Source organism: Curcuma longa, chromosome 17 (assembly GCF_044706935.1).
Source record: "Curcuma longa cultivar G26 ecotype Majalengka, Jawa Barat chromosome 17, ITB_CL_G26_1.1, whole genome shotgun sequence".
NCBI classification, from domain to species: Eukaryota; Viridiplantae; Streptophyta; class Magnoliopsida; order Zingiberales; family Zingiberaceae; genus Curcuma; species Curcuma longa.
Window position 1 is genome coordinate 7071206 of NC_133877.1, and position 15783 is coordinate 7086988.

At 41.7% G+C, this 15783-nt stretch overlaps 1 protein-coding gene across 1 annotated transcript; it reads right to left on the reverse strand.

The window, feature by feature from the left end:
• Positions 1-10427: 10427 nt before the first annotated feature.
• Positions 10428-14644, reverse strand: LOC141848590 (jasmonoyl--L-amino acid synthetase GH3.5-like). The gene is made up of 5 exons (XM_074736639.1): positions 14527-14644; positions 13511-13876; positions 13321-13422; positions 12288-13108; positions 10428-11119 (listed from the first exon to the last, which is right to left on the reverse strand). The coding sequence occupies exons 2-5, from the start codon at positions 13789-13791 to the stop codon at positions 10575-10577; spliced, it is 1749 nt and encodes a 582-aa protein (XP_074592740.1). The 5' UTR covers positions 13792-13876; positions 14527-14644; the 3' UTR covers positions 10428-10574.
• Between the last annotated feature and the right edge of the window lie 1139 nt (positions 14645-15783).

Consider the following 15783-nt stretch of genomic DNA (forward strand, 5'->3'; position numbering starts at 1 on the left):
GGGTTCCAGGAAACCCGACGACTGCGTGAAGGGGAGATTACCGTCTACATGGGCAATGCTACAAAGGTGGCAGCTGTTGCAGTGGGAGACGTCTATTTATCTTTTGATAGAAATAGAATTTTGGTTTTAAGAAATTGTCTTTATGTACCAACTTTTAGAAAGAATTTAATTTCAGTTTCTAAATTATTTTTGGATGGATATTCTGTTTCTTTTGATGATAAAGTTATTATCAAGAAAAATAGGGTTAATATCTGTTCTGGTACATTGGTTGGCAATTTATACATTTTAAATCCAATAACTCCCACAATGCAACAAGTAGAATCTAATAGCACATCTACTAACCTTAAGAGAAAAGAACCTTCACAAATGAACCAAACATATCTTTGGCATCTAAGGTTAGGTCATATTAACTTGAGTAGAATTCAAAGGTTGGTAGCCGATGGACCTTTGGGTTCACTGGCGGTTGAAAATTTCCCAACTTGTGAATCCTGCTTGGAAGGTAAAATGACCAAGAGGCCTTTCAAGGCTAAGGGGTATAGAGCCAAAGATGTGTTAGAACTGGTTCACTCTGATTTGTGTGGTCCTATGACTATCCAGGCAAGAGGTGGTTTCGAATACTTCGTCTCTTTTATAGACGACTATTCGAGATATGGATACATTTACCTGATGCGCCGCAAGTCTGAGTGCTTTGATAAATTCAAAGAGTACAAGGCTGATGTGGAGAAACATCATGGTAAAAGTATCAAGACACTACGGTCTGATCGTGGTGGTGAGTACCTCTTAGGAGAGTTTAGGAATTACTTATCAGAGGCTGGGATTCAATCCCAATTGTCCGCACCTGGTACACCCCAACAGAACGGTGTGGCGGAACGAAGGAATAGGACTCTTATGGAAATGGTTAGGTCAATGATGAGTTATTCAGAGTTACCAAATTCGTTCTGGGGATATGCTCTGGAAACAGCCGCATATATTCTGAACTTGGTACCTTCTAAGTCAGTACCTTCTACTCCCACAGAATTGTGGACTGGGCGTAAACCTAGTCTAAGACACATTCGGATTTGGGGGAGTCCAGCACATGTGCTGAAGGGAGAAGCTGATAAGTTGGAATCACGTACAGAAGTTCGTCTGTTTGTGGGTTATCCTAGAGGAACGAAAGGTGGTTTGTTTTATAGTCCTAAAGATCAGAAGGTCATCGTTAGCACGAATGCCCGATTTTTAGAAGAGGACTATGTAATGAACCACAAGCCCACGAGTAAAATTGTTCTTGAGGAAGTTAGAGGAGATACACCCACTTCAGTACCAATAGTGCAAGATGAGATACCACAAGTAACTGCACCGCGTGTCACAGAAAATGCACAAGAACAGGTGGTGCCTCGTCGTAGTGGGAGGGTTGTTAGACAACCTGATAGATTCATGTTCTTGGGAGAGTCCTCGGACTTGGTCCTTGGTGAACATGAAGCTGATCCCTGGACTTATGACGAAGCACTCCAAGATAAAGATGCAGCATCTTGGCAAAGTGCAATGAATTCTGAAATAGAGTCCATGTATTCTAATAAGGTCTGGGAGCTTGTAGAGCCAGCAGATGGTGTAAAAGCCATCGGATGCAAGTGGGTCTATATAAAAAAAGAGAGGAATAGACGGGAAGGTGGAAACCTTCAAAGCAAGGCTTGTTGCGAAAGGGTATACTCAGAAAGAGGGAATCGATTATGAGGAGACCTTTTCGCCGGTAGCTATGCTTAAGTCTATAAGGATTCTCTTATCTATTGCTGCTCATATGGATTATGAGATTTGGCAAATGGATGTCAAGACAGCTTTCCTTAACGGAAGTCTTGAAGAAAACATCTATATGAAGCAACCAGAGGGATTCATTGAAAAAGGCAAAGAGCATCTTGTATGCAAGCTTAATCGGTCCATTTATGGACTGAAGCAAGCTTCAAGGTCTTGGAACATCCGGTTTGATGAAGTAATCCAGTCATATGGATTTATTCAATGTCCGGATGAGTCTTGTGTATACAAGAAGTGTGACGGAAACGTGGTGGTATTTCTTGTACTGTACGTAGATGATATTTTACTCATTGGCAACAATGTTAAAATATTATCAGACGTAAAGGTATGGTTGTCCAAGCAGTTCGATATGAAAGACTTAGGAGAATGCGCACATATTCTTGGGATCAAAGTTATAAGGGATCGCAAGAAAAGGATGTTGTGCTTATCCCAAGCTTCCTATATCGATACTATCCTAACTCGTTTTAGCATGCAAAACTCCAAGAAAGGTTTTCTACCTTTTAGGCATGGAGTTCCTCTATCTAAGGAGATGTGTCCTAAGACACCAAAGGAAATAGAGGACATGAAGGCGGTTCCTTATGCTTCGGCAGTAGGAAGCCTAATGTATGCAATGCTATGCACGAGACCGGATATCTGTTTTGCCGTGGGCATGGTTAGCAGATATCAAAGTAATCCAGGACAGGGACATTGGACTGCGGTAAAGCATATATTAAAGTACCTGAGAAGGACTAGGAATTATATGCTGGTTTACCAGGCAGATAATTTAATCCCTGTGGGTTACACGGACTCTGACTTCCAATCAGATAGGGATAAAAGTAAGTCTACATCAGGTTATGTGTTTACATTGGGAGGTGGAGCCATAACATGGAGGAGTGTAAAGCAGAAATGCATTTCAGACTCTACCATGGAAGCTGAGTATGTGGCAGCCTCTGAGGCAGCCAAAGAAGCTGTATGGCTCAGGAACTTCTTGATGGACTTAGATGTGATTCCTGGTTTGCCCAAGACTATCACAATTTATTGTGATAACAGTGGTGCAGTTGCAAACTCGAAGGAACCACGAGCCCATAAAGCAAGTAAACACATTGAGCGCAAGTACCACCTGATACGAGATATTGTCAAACGGGGAGAAGTCGCTGTGGTCAAGATTGCATCAGAGGATAACCTGGCAGATAAGAATCACATTTGGTCAATATTTGCATTTAGTTTTTATGCAAGTGTCCATTTAATCTATATTGTAGATTAACACGAACAATCCTCAGATGGTCCTGCTCAATACACACTTAGTGTACTAGTGTAATTCTATAGTCAAGACAGACTAAGACCAAATTACACTACAACCAATCCAATGGTTTGTCTAATCCATCTTGGTTGTGAACACTGTTTATAATCTATAAGGAACTGATAACATGGTCTTCTGTGTGTGACTCCGTACACCATGTTTATCTACAATATAGATTAATGGACACTTGCATAAAAACTAAATACAAATATTGACCAAATGTGATTCTTATTTCAGAATGTTTATTTACATAGCTAGGATTCTGGTATACATCCCAACAGACTCCTCCATGAAGTCCTTGATAGCGCGTTCCAGTCCTTTCGGCAGGGCCTAGTGGAACTCCGGCTGGTCCATCAACATTTGCCCTCCTTCCTTCGGGATCGAGCCCAATGTCATCAACAGCTGAGGACATTGATGGAAGAAGCTCCCTGGGAACTTCACCATACAAGGGGGAGACTGGAGGAAGCAACCGTCGAACTCTCAGAGTGGCGGAGGCGGACTGCTGCTAGCACGACCTGCCTGGAGCAGCTAGAATGAGACCTACAGGAGAGCCGACAGAAGCAGGCGATAACTGAAGGGGAGCTGATGGTCGCAAGGGGGCAGTTGGAGCAAGTCGTAGCAGAGCGGGATGGGTTGCTAGTTCGTGTAGTCACGCAGACACCTTCAACGTCCCAGCGGTCAGCCGCGTTGGAGGCAAAAAAAGTGGTCAACCGGCTGTTCGCGGAACTAGTCACGACCTAAGTTGAGACGGAAGCCGTGAGACAACAGATGCTGGAGCAGGAGTTAGCCACAGAGCATGGTTCAGCTGAGCAACGAGCAACCTTTTTCCAATCTCCAAAGTTTTTCGAGGCCTTGGCGGACAGGAGTAGCCGAATGCTGCGCTATGGATTTGAGGGAGCTCTGCGGCAATGTGTGGAGACGGGCCTGCTTTCTCAAGAGACGGACGTTAGCCACCTCGACCCACTGCGGGTCTTTGAAGAGCTACCCGCCTCTGTTATGGCCGACAATCCTTAAGGTTGCCTTCATTTTTGCTGTCGTTTGATGTAACAAAATTTGTTTCGTGGTTGAATCTTTTTCCTTCTTTAGTCTATGACTAGGTAATATAAAACGTTTCAGAGGGTTTTTAGTTTGGTTTTGGACCCTTCATGGTACTTTGCCAATTCGCTATGACATGGGTTGGGCTTGAGGCTCGGAGGCCCACGTGGTTAGCAGAAATGACCCGTCGCGAGGACAAAGGGGGTATGACGAAGGGGGACGGATGGCGCGCTTGGATTGGTCGGGCGTGGGTGTAACACGCCACCCCCTTCTATGTCAACATCACGGCTCTCACGGGCCCATTTCCAGTGGATCAAGCCATCCACATCACTGCCTCACGATCAGACGGTTCGCTGCCTTTCTGTATGAGTTTACATAGAGGGGTCAGTTATGGCCTCTTTTGCTCCCTCCTCTTCATCTTCCTCTTCGCTGCCATCTTTCTTCGACCAGGCTGGGAGAGATCGAGCGACCAGGAACCTCCGGAGGATCCACAGAGACGGGGATGCCTGATTCGGGGAATGCACCTCCCGGGGCCGTAGGATTAGCGTCCTCGTCTGCCGGCGTCCCCACACTTACATTTCCGCCTCTAAACGAGGAGGAGGCATTTGCAGGAACCGCAGCCCTAGTGATAGCCAAGCTGGAGGATGAGTCTCAGGGCTTATGGCGAGGATTGGCGGAGGTGAAGAGCCGTATGATGAAGATACCGGATTGGCAGCAGCGCGTGGAGGATGCTGAGGCGGAAACCCGGGCCACTAACATCGAGTGTGGTGAATTGCGATATCGGGCGGAGTATGCTGAGGATCTATTTCGGATGTCCGAAGCGGCTCTTTGGGATCTGCAACGAGAGTTCTTTCAACAGAAAGCGGACTTGCTACTTTGGAGGACCACCATCGATGGCTCTGCCTAGAAACGGAGTCGTTGACCAACACCAACGCGGAGTTGCTGGGCAGAGAGGACTTCCGATTGGCAAGAGAGCGGGAGCTGATGGACACGCTAGAAGAGACCCGAGCCGAGAGGGACGCGGCTTGTGAAGAGTTGAGGGCGTTCAAGGAAAATGAACAAAAGCGGGAGGACGACCGTCGAACCACTTTCTTTTGATCACCTGAGTTTTACGATGTGCTGGCTTCTCGCAGCAGCAATAACATCCTTCCACATAATTTGTTACATACCCAGTGATCGCCTTTATAGTCTACCCTGTTACGAGTGACTTCAGCTCTAAAGACTATTCATACCAATAATTACATGAGAAAATTTATAACACTCATATAATAATTCATGAACCTTTCTTATGACGGGTCAATTCAGTATACATTCTCTAATATATACACATGTGTCAACTCGATATCCCATATCCATGACTTATGAGATTAAGTTATCCAATTGACCTACATACTAGTCTTAATGTATTAATATCGTCCTTGAATATTAATGTTTGATTAGTAATGATTAAGATTAGTATTTTCTACATAATCTCACTATCGACTCAAACAATCGATATGATATAAATTAGAACTAGCTACCAAAGGATATTATTTTACTTAGTTATTTGGTACAAATATAAAATAAATATAATAATTAAAGTTTTACTTTTATTAATAAAAATAAAATAAAATATGTTATAAAATTTTTTAATTAATTATTATATAATTGGCTTAGAGTTGTTATTAACATCCATGTCAAATCCAAATGCACAGGTAGATGACTGATGAGCAACTACAAACATTATTTTTCAATAGGACAATAATAGGATAAAAGTTGTAAGGAATAAAGGATTAACTCCCAGCCTGACAGTTGTTTACAAGCATATATCGATAGGACAAAAGTTGTAGTAGTGAAAAGGATTAACTCATAACCTGCCAATTGTTTTTAACTGTTATTTCAATCTATCCATGCCTAAGAAGTAATAGGAATACTTTCATACGTCATGGATGGGCCATCTAGACGGAGCAGAGGAATTATAGTAATTATTTTTAGGTGAATGAAAAATAGTGTTCAAGACTATTGAATTGATGAAAAAGTTGATTCAGTTGTTTGATTGGACGAGAGCGAGTCCATCTATGAGCATGGTCCATAAAGACATACATGAATGTTATCTAGAAATAAGTTGTTATATCTAGCAGAATTTTTACAATCAAAATTAGAGATAGACAAATTTCATAATTGAGCCACAAATGAAGACTAAGTTAGATTTAAATTGATCCCAATTAAATCAAAAGAAAATAATAATAATTGTTCATAATTGTATGGTCATTCAGCCTAGTAGCCGAAAACCTGTCTCCTCTTTCTTATCTCACTCAAAACTTTGTAATAATCTTCAAGCCCTGTCTCAAGTTATTCTCTTTTCACCTTCTTTTTAATAATTCCAAGCACAAAGAGATAAAACTATGCCAAGTATAAGCACAAAGAGATGAAATTAGAAGACCTTATAGTCCAACTCCGAATAGAGATGCACAATAGGATACACCAACAATAGATTTTCCAAAAAGGCGTAAGTCCACCTAGTCGAACCAAGAAGTGACAGGAAGAGAATCCCAAGGCCAAAAGTTTAAGGTCAGAGTGGAGCTAATTGGATCGATAATAATGAATTATGTATTTGGATGTATACCATAAGCCTAGTTTTTTGTATAAACATTTATTTTGAAATAATATGAAATGAGAATCACATTGGTCAAATGTTTATATTTCTTATGTAATGCAGTTGTCCACTTAATTTATATTGTAGATAACATGGTGTGTGGTGTGACACAGAAGATCATGTTATCGGTTCCTTATAAATTATAAATAGTAGCTCACAACCAAGATGGATAGGGACAAACCATTGGAGTGGTTGTAGTGTAATTGGTATTAGTTTATCTTGACTATTAAATTACACTAGTACACTTTGTGTGTATTGAGCTGGACCGTCTGAGGTCCTTTGATTTATACTGATTATATAATCCAACTAGACCTCAGTTATTATGGATGTGCAAGTTCTTAATCCCGATATAATAACAAGCACATATACTTAGTATGTATTTCTTTAATTCATCAAAGGGTGAAATTTATTCATTAAATCAAAAGGCTCGATGAGTTGGGAGATAGTATTATGTATATGGTGTGTTGTTGATTATTGAAGAAAACTGTGTCCTAATATTTAGGCTGATGATGTCCCCTTGAGGAGCTCATAAGGATTATCATGTAAACCATGTAGGTGGACTTAGTTCCACATAATAATAAGATTGAGTGGTACTACTCTTGGATTCAGAAGTTAATTAATTGAGTTGTCAGTAATTCAATTAATTGACGGACATACGATATCTTAAACACAGGGAGATTAATGCACTCATGATAAGAAGGAGCTCATATTATAATATGGGATTGGTGCGGTAGTTCAATAATAATCCTTTAGTGGTATGTGTTATTATTGATGGATTTGAGTTGAGTGTTCAGGGAAAACACAGGAAGCCCAAACTCATCAGGAGGCCAAAACTAATTCCTCCTCTAGGTCCCTGTTGTAGCCTATGGATAAAAGTCTCGTATCCACTTGAGAGAATTCTGTAAGAATTTCGGTTAGGAAATTCTGTTAAGAATTTTTAAAATTTGGTTAAAAATTTTTCGTGTAAAAAATTCTGTTAAGGATTTCTGTTAAAAATTTTCGTTATGAAATTCTGTTAAGAATTCTATTTCTTCTAAATCCTTAAACAAAATTTTGTTATGATTTTTTCCTAGAAATTTTTTAAGAAATTTTTAAGAAAATAACAAAATTTATTTAAGAAATTTTGTTAAGAAATTAATGAAATTTAATTAAGAAATTTTGTTAAGATAATAACAAAATTTAGTTAAGGAAATTTATTAAGAAACTAACAAAATCTTATCAAGAGATTTTGTTAGATTTTTTCTAACAAAATCTGATTAAGAAAAGTTTGTTAGATTTTTTCTAAATTTTCTAGGATGGCATAAGCTATAAAAAAGGGAGGAGAGGGAGAGGCAAACATCATGCTCATGGTTCAAGATTAGGGCCGGCCACACAATGAATCTCTTCTTCCTCTCCTTGTGTTTGGATTTTGTCCTCCTCTCCTTTTCTTGCTAGGGCCGACACCCTTTTCCCCCTCTTCCTCCTTCCTTTGTCCGCCCAAACCTTGCTTCCATCCTTACTTCTCCTTTAGGGCCGGCGCCCAAAGAAGGAAGAGGAAAGAAGGGAGGGGGTGGCTTGTAGAAGAAGAAGAGAGGAGAAAAGGGAGAGGAAAAAGAAGAAGAAAAGGATTTTTCTTTTCCTCTTTGGTCGGCTCTCCATTAAGTCTCTTCCTTCTCCTAGCTTTGGGTGGCGCACCTTGAAAGGGTTCTATTCTTTGCTAGGGCCGGTGCTTAAAGAAGAAAGGAGAGGATAGGAAGAGAAGAAGAGAAAGAAGAAGAGGAAGAGGAAGAGGAAGAAGGAGATAACTTCTTCCTTGAGTTCTTGCCATCGGATTAGAAGTGAGGAAAAGAAGGAATTGGGTGGAGTCATCTTGGTAGATCGTTGCCCACACAACGTCCAAGAAGAGGAGAGGAATACAGCAGAAGATCAAGAGGTCTTCGGGTATGTACAATCATGTACACAACCTACAAAGAAGAAAGGTACAACTATTTTATTCCGCTACATAGTTGTTATTGTTTTTCTTTGTATGGATCCTGAATACCAACACAAGAGCCCAATGATCTAATGCATTGATCAAACACATGGTTGATCGAATATGGGGGTTGCTTGAAAAGGAACCGTCTCCGAAAAATTTTTATCTGACAAGAATTGAACGGAATGGAATTCCAAGTTATCAACATTCTGTTCCGATCAAATATTGTGGATGATCAAGCCATCAGCTAATGAATAGTTTGACATGTACAGCCTCCTAGATGGACCTGAAACATACTTCAAGAATAGGTTAGACTGATGTCGGGGAATCCTAGTAGACCATTTCGACGCTCAAGTTAGGGTTCTCCGGAAGACGATGAAATATGGACAGGAAAGAAGATAATACTAACAAAGTTTTTAGAGTAGAATCTGGAATAAAGTTGTGGGTTAGAATTTTATAGCCTGTTCAATGCATCTCCACGTCGGATGAGATAGCACCCTTATAGCAATCTGCAAAGGGGACCAGATCCGATAGTCGTTTTCTTTTGACCTTATGTGCAAAAAAAAAGGATATCTGAGGGGACCGGGTTTGACAACCTCGTAACCATCTATTCATTCTCGAACTGCCGTGTGTTCGTGAGAATATTCACGTTCCCCTTTAATCGGCCACAGAAGACGTGAAGATGGAGCCTAGGATGGAGTTAGTCGAGGCAGAGTAGCCGAGACGAGACTTGAGGTCGAGATGGCCGAGACGAGACGATCGAGCTGTCGAGACAAGGCTTGCCGAGATGAGACAACTAAGCTACCGAGATGAGTCTGACCGAGATGAGACAACAGAGATGGTCTAGGTGAGATTGGTCAAGACAAGACAACCGAGACGAGACAACAAAGATAGTCAAGGCGAGATTAGTCAAGACGAGACGATCGAGACGCTGAGACGAGGCTGACCGAGACGAGACGACCAGGCCACCGAGATGAGACGACCGAGACATTGAGACGAGATGATCGAGACGCCGAGATGAGACTGGCCGAGACAAGATGACTGAGCTACCAAGATGAGACTGACCGAGACGGGACGACCGAGCTACCGAGACGATGCTGGCTGAGATGAAACGACAGAGATGGTCGATGTGAGACTGGCCGAGATAAGACGACTGAACTACCGAGACGAGATTGGCCAAGATGAGATGACAGAGATGGTCAAGGCGAGACTGGTCAAGACGAGATGACGAAGATGCCGAGACAAGGCTGGCCGAGCCGAGCCGAGACGACGGAGATGGTCAAGTCTAGGTGTGGGGCTGAGATGGCCGAGACGAGATGACTTCGGGGGCCCAAGTGGGAGATAGGACTGAGTCCATGCTGATCCCGAAGTACGGTCTAAGCTCGAGGCGAGACTGGTCGAGACGAGATGACCGAGACGTTGAGATGAGACTGACCAAGTCGAGACGACAAAGATGGTCAAGACGAGGTGCGGGGCCGGGATGACCAAGACGAGATGACTTCGGGGGCCCAAGTGGGGGCTAGGACTGAACCCGAAGTACGGTCTGAATCTGAGGCGATAAATATCTCACTCTGGTGGGATCAGGTCCGTGTTAACCCGTCGACCCGGATCTTGATCTTCGCTTGACTCTTGATCTTTATCCCTAAGGGAACCATGCCCTCTATGACACCTGCATCAAATTCCAACAATAATATTGATAACAAATAGTAGTTAAACCAATAATTCAGAGCTTAAGGCCAGAGACCAAATTTAATTGGAATGGATTTGCATCGGCACTAAAATTCTGCATTCAAATATTAACTAGTACTGAAGATTATGCACCGAGTAGGACTCCTATGATCACAGGGTACATGAATAAATACATGAGAGATGAGGTTTACTAGCCAGTTTTAGTTTTCATAAGCAGTGCTGAAGTAACAGCTTGTAACATTCATGCACAAGATCTGCAAAACCTTGCTGTTCGACTGGCTGACACAGCGTGGTGCCTTAAACTGGCTCAAAGCAGCCCCAAGCCCAACATAATAGTGTAAGACCATATCAAATGTTCCTTTACGCACAATGCGAAGTTCTAGAGGTCCAATGGCACTGACCTTTCTGGAACTAACATAACCAGCATCAGCAAACGATAGGTCTAAGCAATTGCAGCAGCTATGGAGAATCTCATCATTCGAGACAGAGCTTACCTCCCAAAAGATCACATAGTGTCCTGGCTCTGTTGAAGTGTCTACATGGCTAGTGAAATCCACAACCTCAATTTTTTCCTCGGCTAAAAGCTTGGCTGCTGCTTCAACCGACAACTGAAGGTCTTTCTCAGTGTTCTTATCTATGTTAATGCTGAGCATTAGGCTTCTCCTGCGTATGAACTGAAGCTCAGGTGTACAGTTGTGAAAGCCAGTTACTCTTACAACATCCCCCAACCTATACCGATACAAACCTGTCAATTTTAGGCAAATGTTAAGAAATGTGTTAAGGGCCTAGTAAGCTTCAATAGCAAGGCTGCACTGATTTTGATGGAGTCCCAGAACAAGCATCAAATTGGGGAAATCAACTATAGTAACACATAACAACACATCAATTTTTAGATGAGAAACATCAATGTCGCATCATTAATGCAATGTTGAAGCTTATAAATAAGAAGATAAAGAAAGGCAACCAATTCAGAGTCTACTTTGTAGCTGTCAAGTTATTAGTGAATGGAGAATGCGAGCTAACAACTAACAGCTGGTTACATCAGTCAACAAATCCACAGCCATGAGGAAATGTTAGTGTAACTGGAAAAGTTAGTTGGCAAAACATTTGTTTCAGTACTGTTATAATATTCATGGATTCCTGAAAGAATCCAGATCCAAATAGTGCAAAAAAGTGAGAGACTTTTCATCATGATCTATGGACAGTCTGTAGGCGAAAATGAAAACATAGGTGACATATTTTTATGCACATCTCCAAACATGTCTGACCCCCCACGAGAATTTTGAAGCCAACTATTAGGTGACATATTTTTATGAACATCTCCAAACATGTCTGACCCCCCACAAGAGAATTTTGAAGCCAACTATTCCATCATGACCAACCTTTATTGAAAATATGTCCTTGAACCAAGCCTAAAACCATCAACTTTGCCATAAAAATTGACTCTTCTTCATTTATAGACCATGGGGCTACGAGGTCGGATAATCAATAAAATTTGCCCTTCCATGATTGATGCATACCCTGAAGCTCAAGTCCTTGTGTCTAAAGAAAAGGTTAAGAAGTAATACGACGACTGGAAGTTGACTAGTCAATCCAAGTACAATCATAGCTGGATATATTTGGATTTAGTCGACCAATTAATCCGACAGACACTTGGCTTTTCTTTCTCTCTTTATGTTGCGAGTACAGGAATATCACCGTTCATAGTTCCTAGATCGACGTTATCCACTAGAAGAGTCCGTAGCTTGGCATAGTTTAAATTAATATATTACACAGAGTCGCTGACCTACTGCAATAGTTCAATCTGTCATTTGCAACTAAAAAGCTAATTTCTATAAAACATTAGTAGACAAATGAAAAAGAAAATTGGAATTTGGAAACAGCAAAATAGATGTGTAGATGAAAGATGGTACCTGCGAAATTGGTAATAACAACTTCATATTCTTTGCCAACCTCAACTTCGGTGAGGCCTACTGGCTCTGCTTCTTTGTAGTGAATTGAGGTGAGACTACTCTCCAGCTCCTGCATGTCAAGCTTCTCCAAAGGAATGAACTCGAAGTAACCGATATTGGGAAGCACTGCAAAGGTAGCCAACTCTGGAGGCAAACTAGGATTCACATTAGCACCAATCCATCCTTCTGAAGCACCATAATCAGCACTCATAAGGGGCAGGTTCCCTGCATAATGCCTTAGTTTCTTCAAGTATGGCTCCATAGACCCAGTCATAATGCCGTAGACATACTTTGCATTAGGCCAAAGCTCTGGAATCACACCATACCAGTTGCTTAATCCCACACACTTTTTGTAAATGGAGTCCGCCAGACTTGGATTGGGGACTAAAATCTTAGAAACAGCCTCTCGAATAGATGGAACGGTGATTCTGCTTGAGAGAACTCCTTCTCTAATATCTGTGCAGATTTCCTCCCACACTTGCTCAAAAGTTCGAAACGAATGAACTAGGCTGTGAGCAAAGGTGGAAAATATGAACTGCACTTCATCCGAGTAAATTAGCCCACACAAGAGGTGGCAATACAAGGACTGTTGGTAATCTGAACCAAATATAACTTCATCAGGGCTTGTACACTGAGATTGGATATCCTTCATGGTGCGTTTGAATTGTTCACTTCTGTACACATTGGTTGTTGCTGTCGTGGCTGTAAGATCTCCTTTAGTTTTGACCTGTTTGCTGCCGTAGATGAACTGCAAAGCCTTTCCATCGCCTATTGGATACTCTCTAAAAGAAGCATTCAGTTATTAGAAAATTTATCACTTACGAGCTCAGAGTGGAGTTAAGCTTCCAAATCAAAATAAGCTATGATGAACGACAACACCAGAAGAACAATACTGCAGAACCAAAATGTTGTGAACATAGAAAACAAACCATTGGACCAGAAGGCCTATGCAAAGCAACCAGAAAAATGTAGCTAATGTGCTCGAGCCCCATACCTGTTTCTGAATGCATATGAAGTCCGATATATCTCCATTGTGGACTGAACTAACTCCTCATTAAATGGTAAATATTTTCGTTTTCCTTGTGTGGTACCAGAACTGAGCCATTAGAGGAACAATATGAGTTAGGAAGACCAGATGAACAGAAGGTAATAACAGAAAACAACACAAAGTCCTAAAGCACCACCTGAGTGAAATTGAAGTTATAGGCTTCCCCGTTAGAATAGGAGAAGAATCACCATCCGAGATCCTCTGGATGTACGGCTCCAAGTCACTGTGTGTGACCAAAGGGACGCAGACCTTGTAGCTCTCTGGGTCAGTTCTTCCTCCAAGGCCTAAGTTCTGCAAGTACTCTGCTTTGCCATTTTGCTCAAGAATTTTGCGGAGGGTCTCTCGCTGGTGGTGACCGGCAGACTTGGTCAGTGTTTCAAATTCATCTATCACGCTTTCGATGTTGAACACTCTCATCTTCTCAGATAGTGTCAGTAAAGCCTCAAGAAGAAATCTCCAAGATCCCTGCTTCGAGTAGAGAACGGACCAAACACAACCGTGCCTAGGGAGAAAGTTTGGCGGTCATTAATGGAGTAGAAAATCGATTTATTGATAGCAAAAGAAAAAAATAGCCAGCCGCCAGAAAGACAATTCCAAGCGTCAATTCCAAAGCAGACCAGCTAACACAAGCTGGAAAGTCAAAAACGGTTCTCAACGAATAGCGAATACAGAAAAAATCAGACAAAAAGGGAGAAGAAGAGAGCTAGAAAGAGAAAAAACTCAGAGAAAAGTCAAGTGGGCAATCACTCTCACTTTCCTACCGAAAGAATGGGTCATCCAATAAGAACGATTCAAGCTCACAATTCTTTCGAATCGAATAATCCCTAGAAAGAAACCAAGGAGAAACCGCATCAGAAGGGAGCAAGAAATCCAAACTTTTGACATTAAACAAAAATTCCTCAAGCAATAGGCATCAAATCCGCCAAAGAAGCTCACGCCTTTGAGACCTGCCATCCCGGTGGCCGAGTAACGCCCCTCTCCATGTTCCCCAACCCCTCCATGCGGCCTCCTCCGATCGAGGTAGCTATATTAAAAAGATTCACGGGACTGGTCGTCGCAGGAGGGCGGAGCAACGATTCCCCTCCAAAGAAAGGCCGAGCGGAACAAACAAGTTCAAAGAATATTATACGCGCACAGGCATCAATCGCTCACCTTTCTCTTTCCCCACGGGCGAGCCGTGATTAAAGGCCAGTGAAAACAACGGCGATCGCCTTCTTCTTCCTCTGATCCTTTGAATCCTTTCCTTCCCGAACTCTCGCTCTGCTACCTGCTACCGCTGTTGCTGCCGCCAAGTGGGGAGGTTCAGTTATTTATAGTGGAAGCAGGCAAGGTGAAGCAAAGATCCACTCAATTCACTCAGGATTTCATTTGGATCTTTTCGGATAAAAAACAAAATAAGAAACTAAAAATAAAACTAGAAACAACCAAAGGCAAAGTATACGGCAGAAAACAATTCCACATTCCCACGCCATCAGATGAAAAATTAAATTTGGTTTGCTACCGGACAAAATGCCAAGCCATGCCATGCTCTAACGAAGTTTGGGTTTAACAGATTGTTGGACAGAAACCAGTGAGTTGGAATATTTCTGGACAGCTGTGTCGCGACATGAACAAATCTATCCTTTCCGCTAGGTATGATCGATCTAGTAGCGGATTCTAAATTTATACTGGATCAATTTGTTTTTGTTTGTTTTTTTAATTTTTCGTCCGCCTAAAGTTAGGCAGAACATAGATTAGTAACTACTCGATTAACTTTAGTAACTAACAATTATCATCATCAATGGAAAAGTCACGGTCACAAGTCACTAACTATAAATCCTGACCATGAATTGTCGTCGCACCCTGGCTACGAGTCACAGCTGCAGCTAGGCCGCAAATTGTGACTACAAATTGGGTTATGGCGGCCACGAGCTCAGAGCCAGACTGCAAATCAGGCCACGACGTCCTCAAGCTTGCGACCAGGCCACCAATTGGGTTGTGGCATGTAGGAGCACAGCCATGCCGCGAATTGGACAGCCACGACTATAATAAGCTCATGGCCGCTAACCACCGAGAGAGACCATTTTTTCTCATTGTTTGGAAAAATTTTTAAAAAAATTGGTTACAAATTATTTGAAATCAAAATAAATTATTTTAAAAAAATTGATATGAGATATAGCGATCGAAACAAACTAAATGAGCAATTCAAATGAGTCAATAGATCTAAATTACATAAATTAGACCAATTAAATCGAGCAAAATCAAGTAAGATGAACAGATCGAGCATGATCGGGCTAGCTTAGTTGACTATGCAAAATAAAGTTGATACATTAATGAGTTGGTAGACTAATTCAGCTGAGCAAATTGAGAGTTAAGCATCTGATTGAACCAAAGGAATTAAAAAATAAATAGAGCAAGCAAACAATAAGT

What these genes read in the sequence shown, in the direction of transcription:
- LOC141848590 (XM_074736639.1), bottom strand. Translation starts at nt 13,791, where the DNA reads ATGAGAGTGTTCAACATCGAAAGCGTGATAGATGAATTTGAAACACTG. An exon ending in TCATATGCATTCAGAAACAG is followed by an intron (nt 13,109 to 13,320) that starts GTATGGGGCTCG and finishes TGCTTCTTTTAG; the next exon opens with AGAGTATCCAATAGGCGATG. An exon ending in TGTTATTACCAATTTCGCAG is followed by an intron (nt 11,120 to 12,287) that starts GTACCATCTTTC and finishes TAAAATTGACAG; the next exon opens with GTTTGTATCGGTATAGGTTG.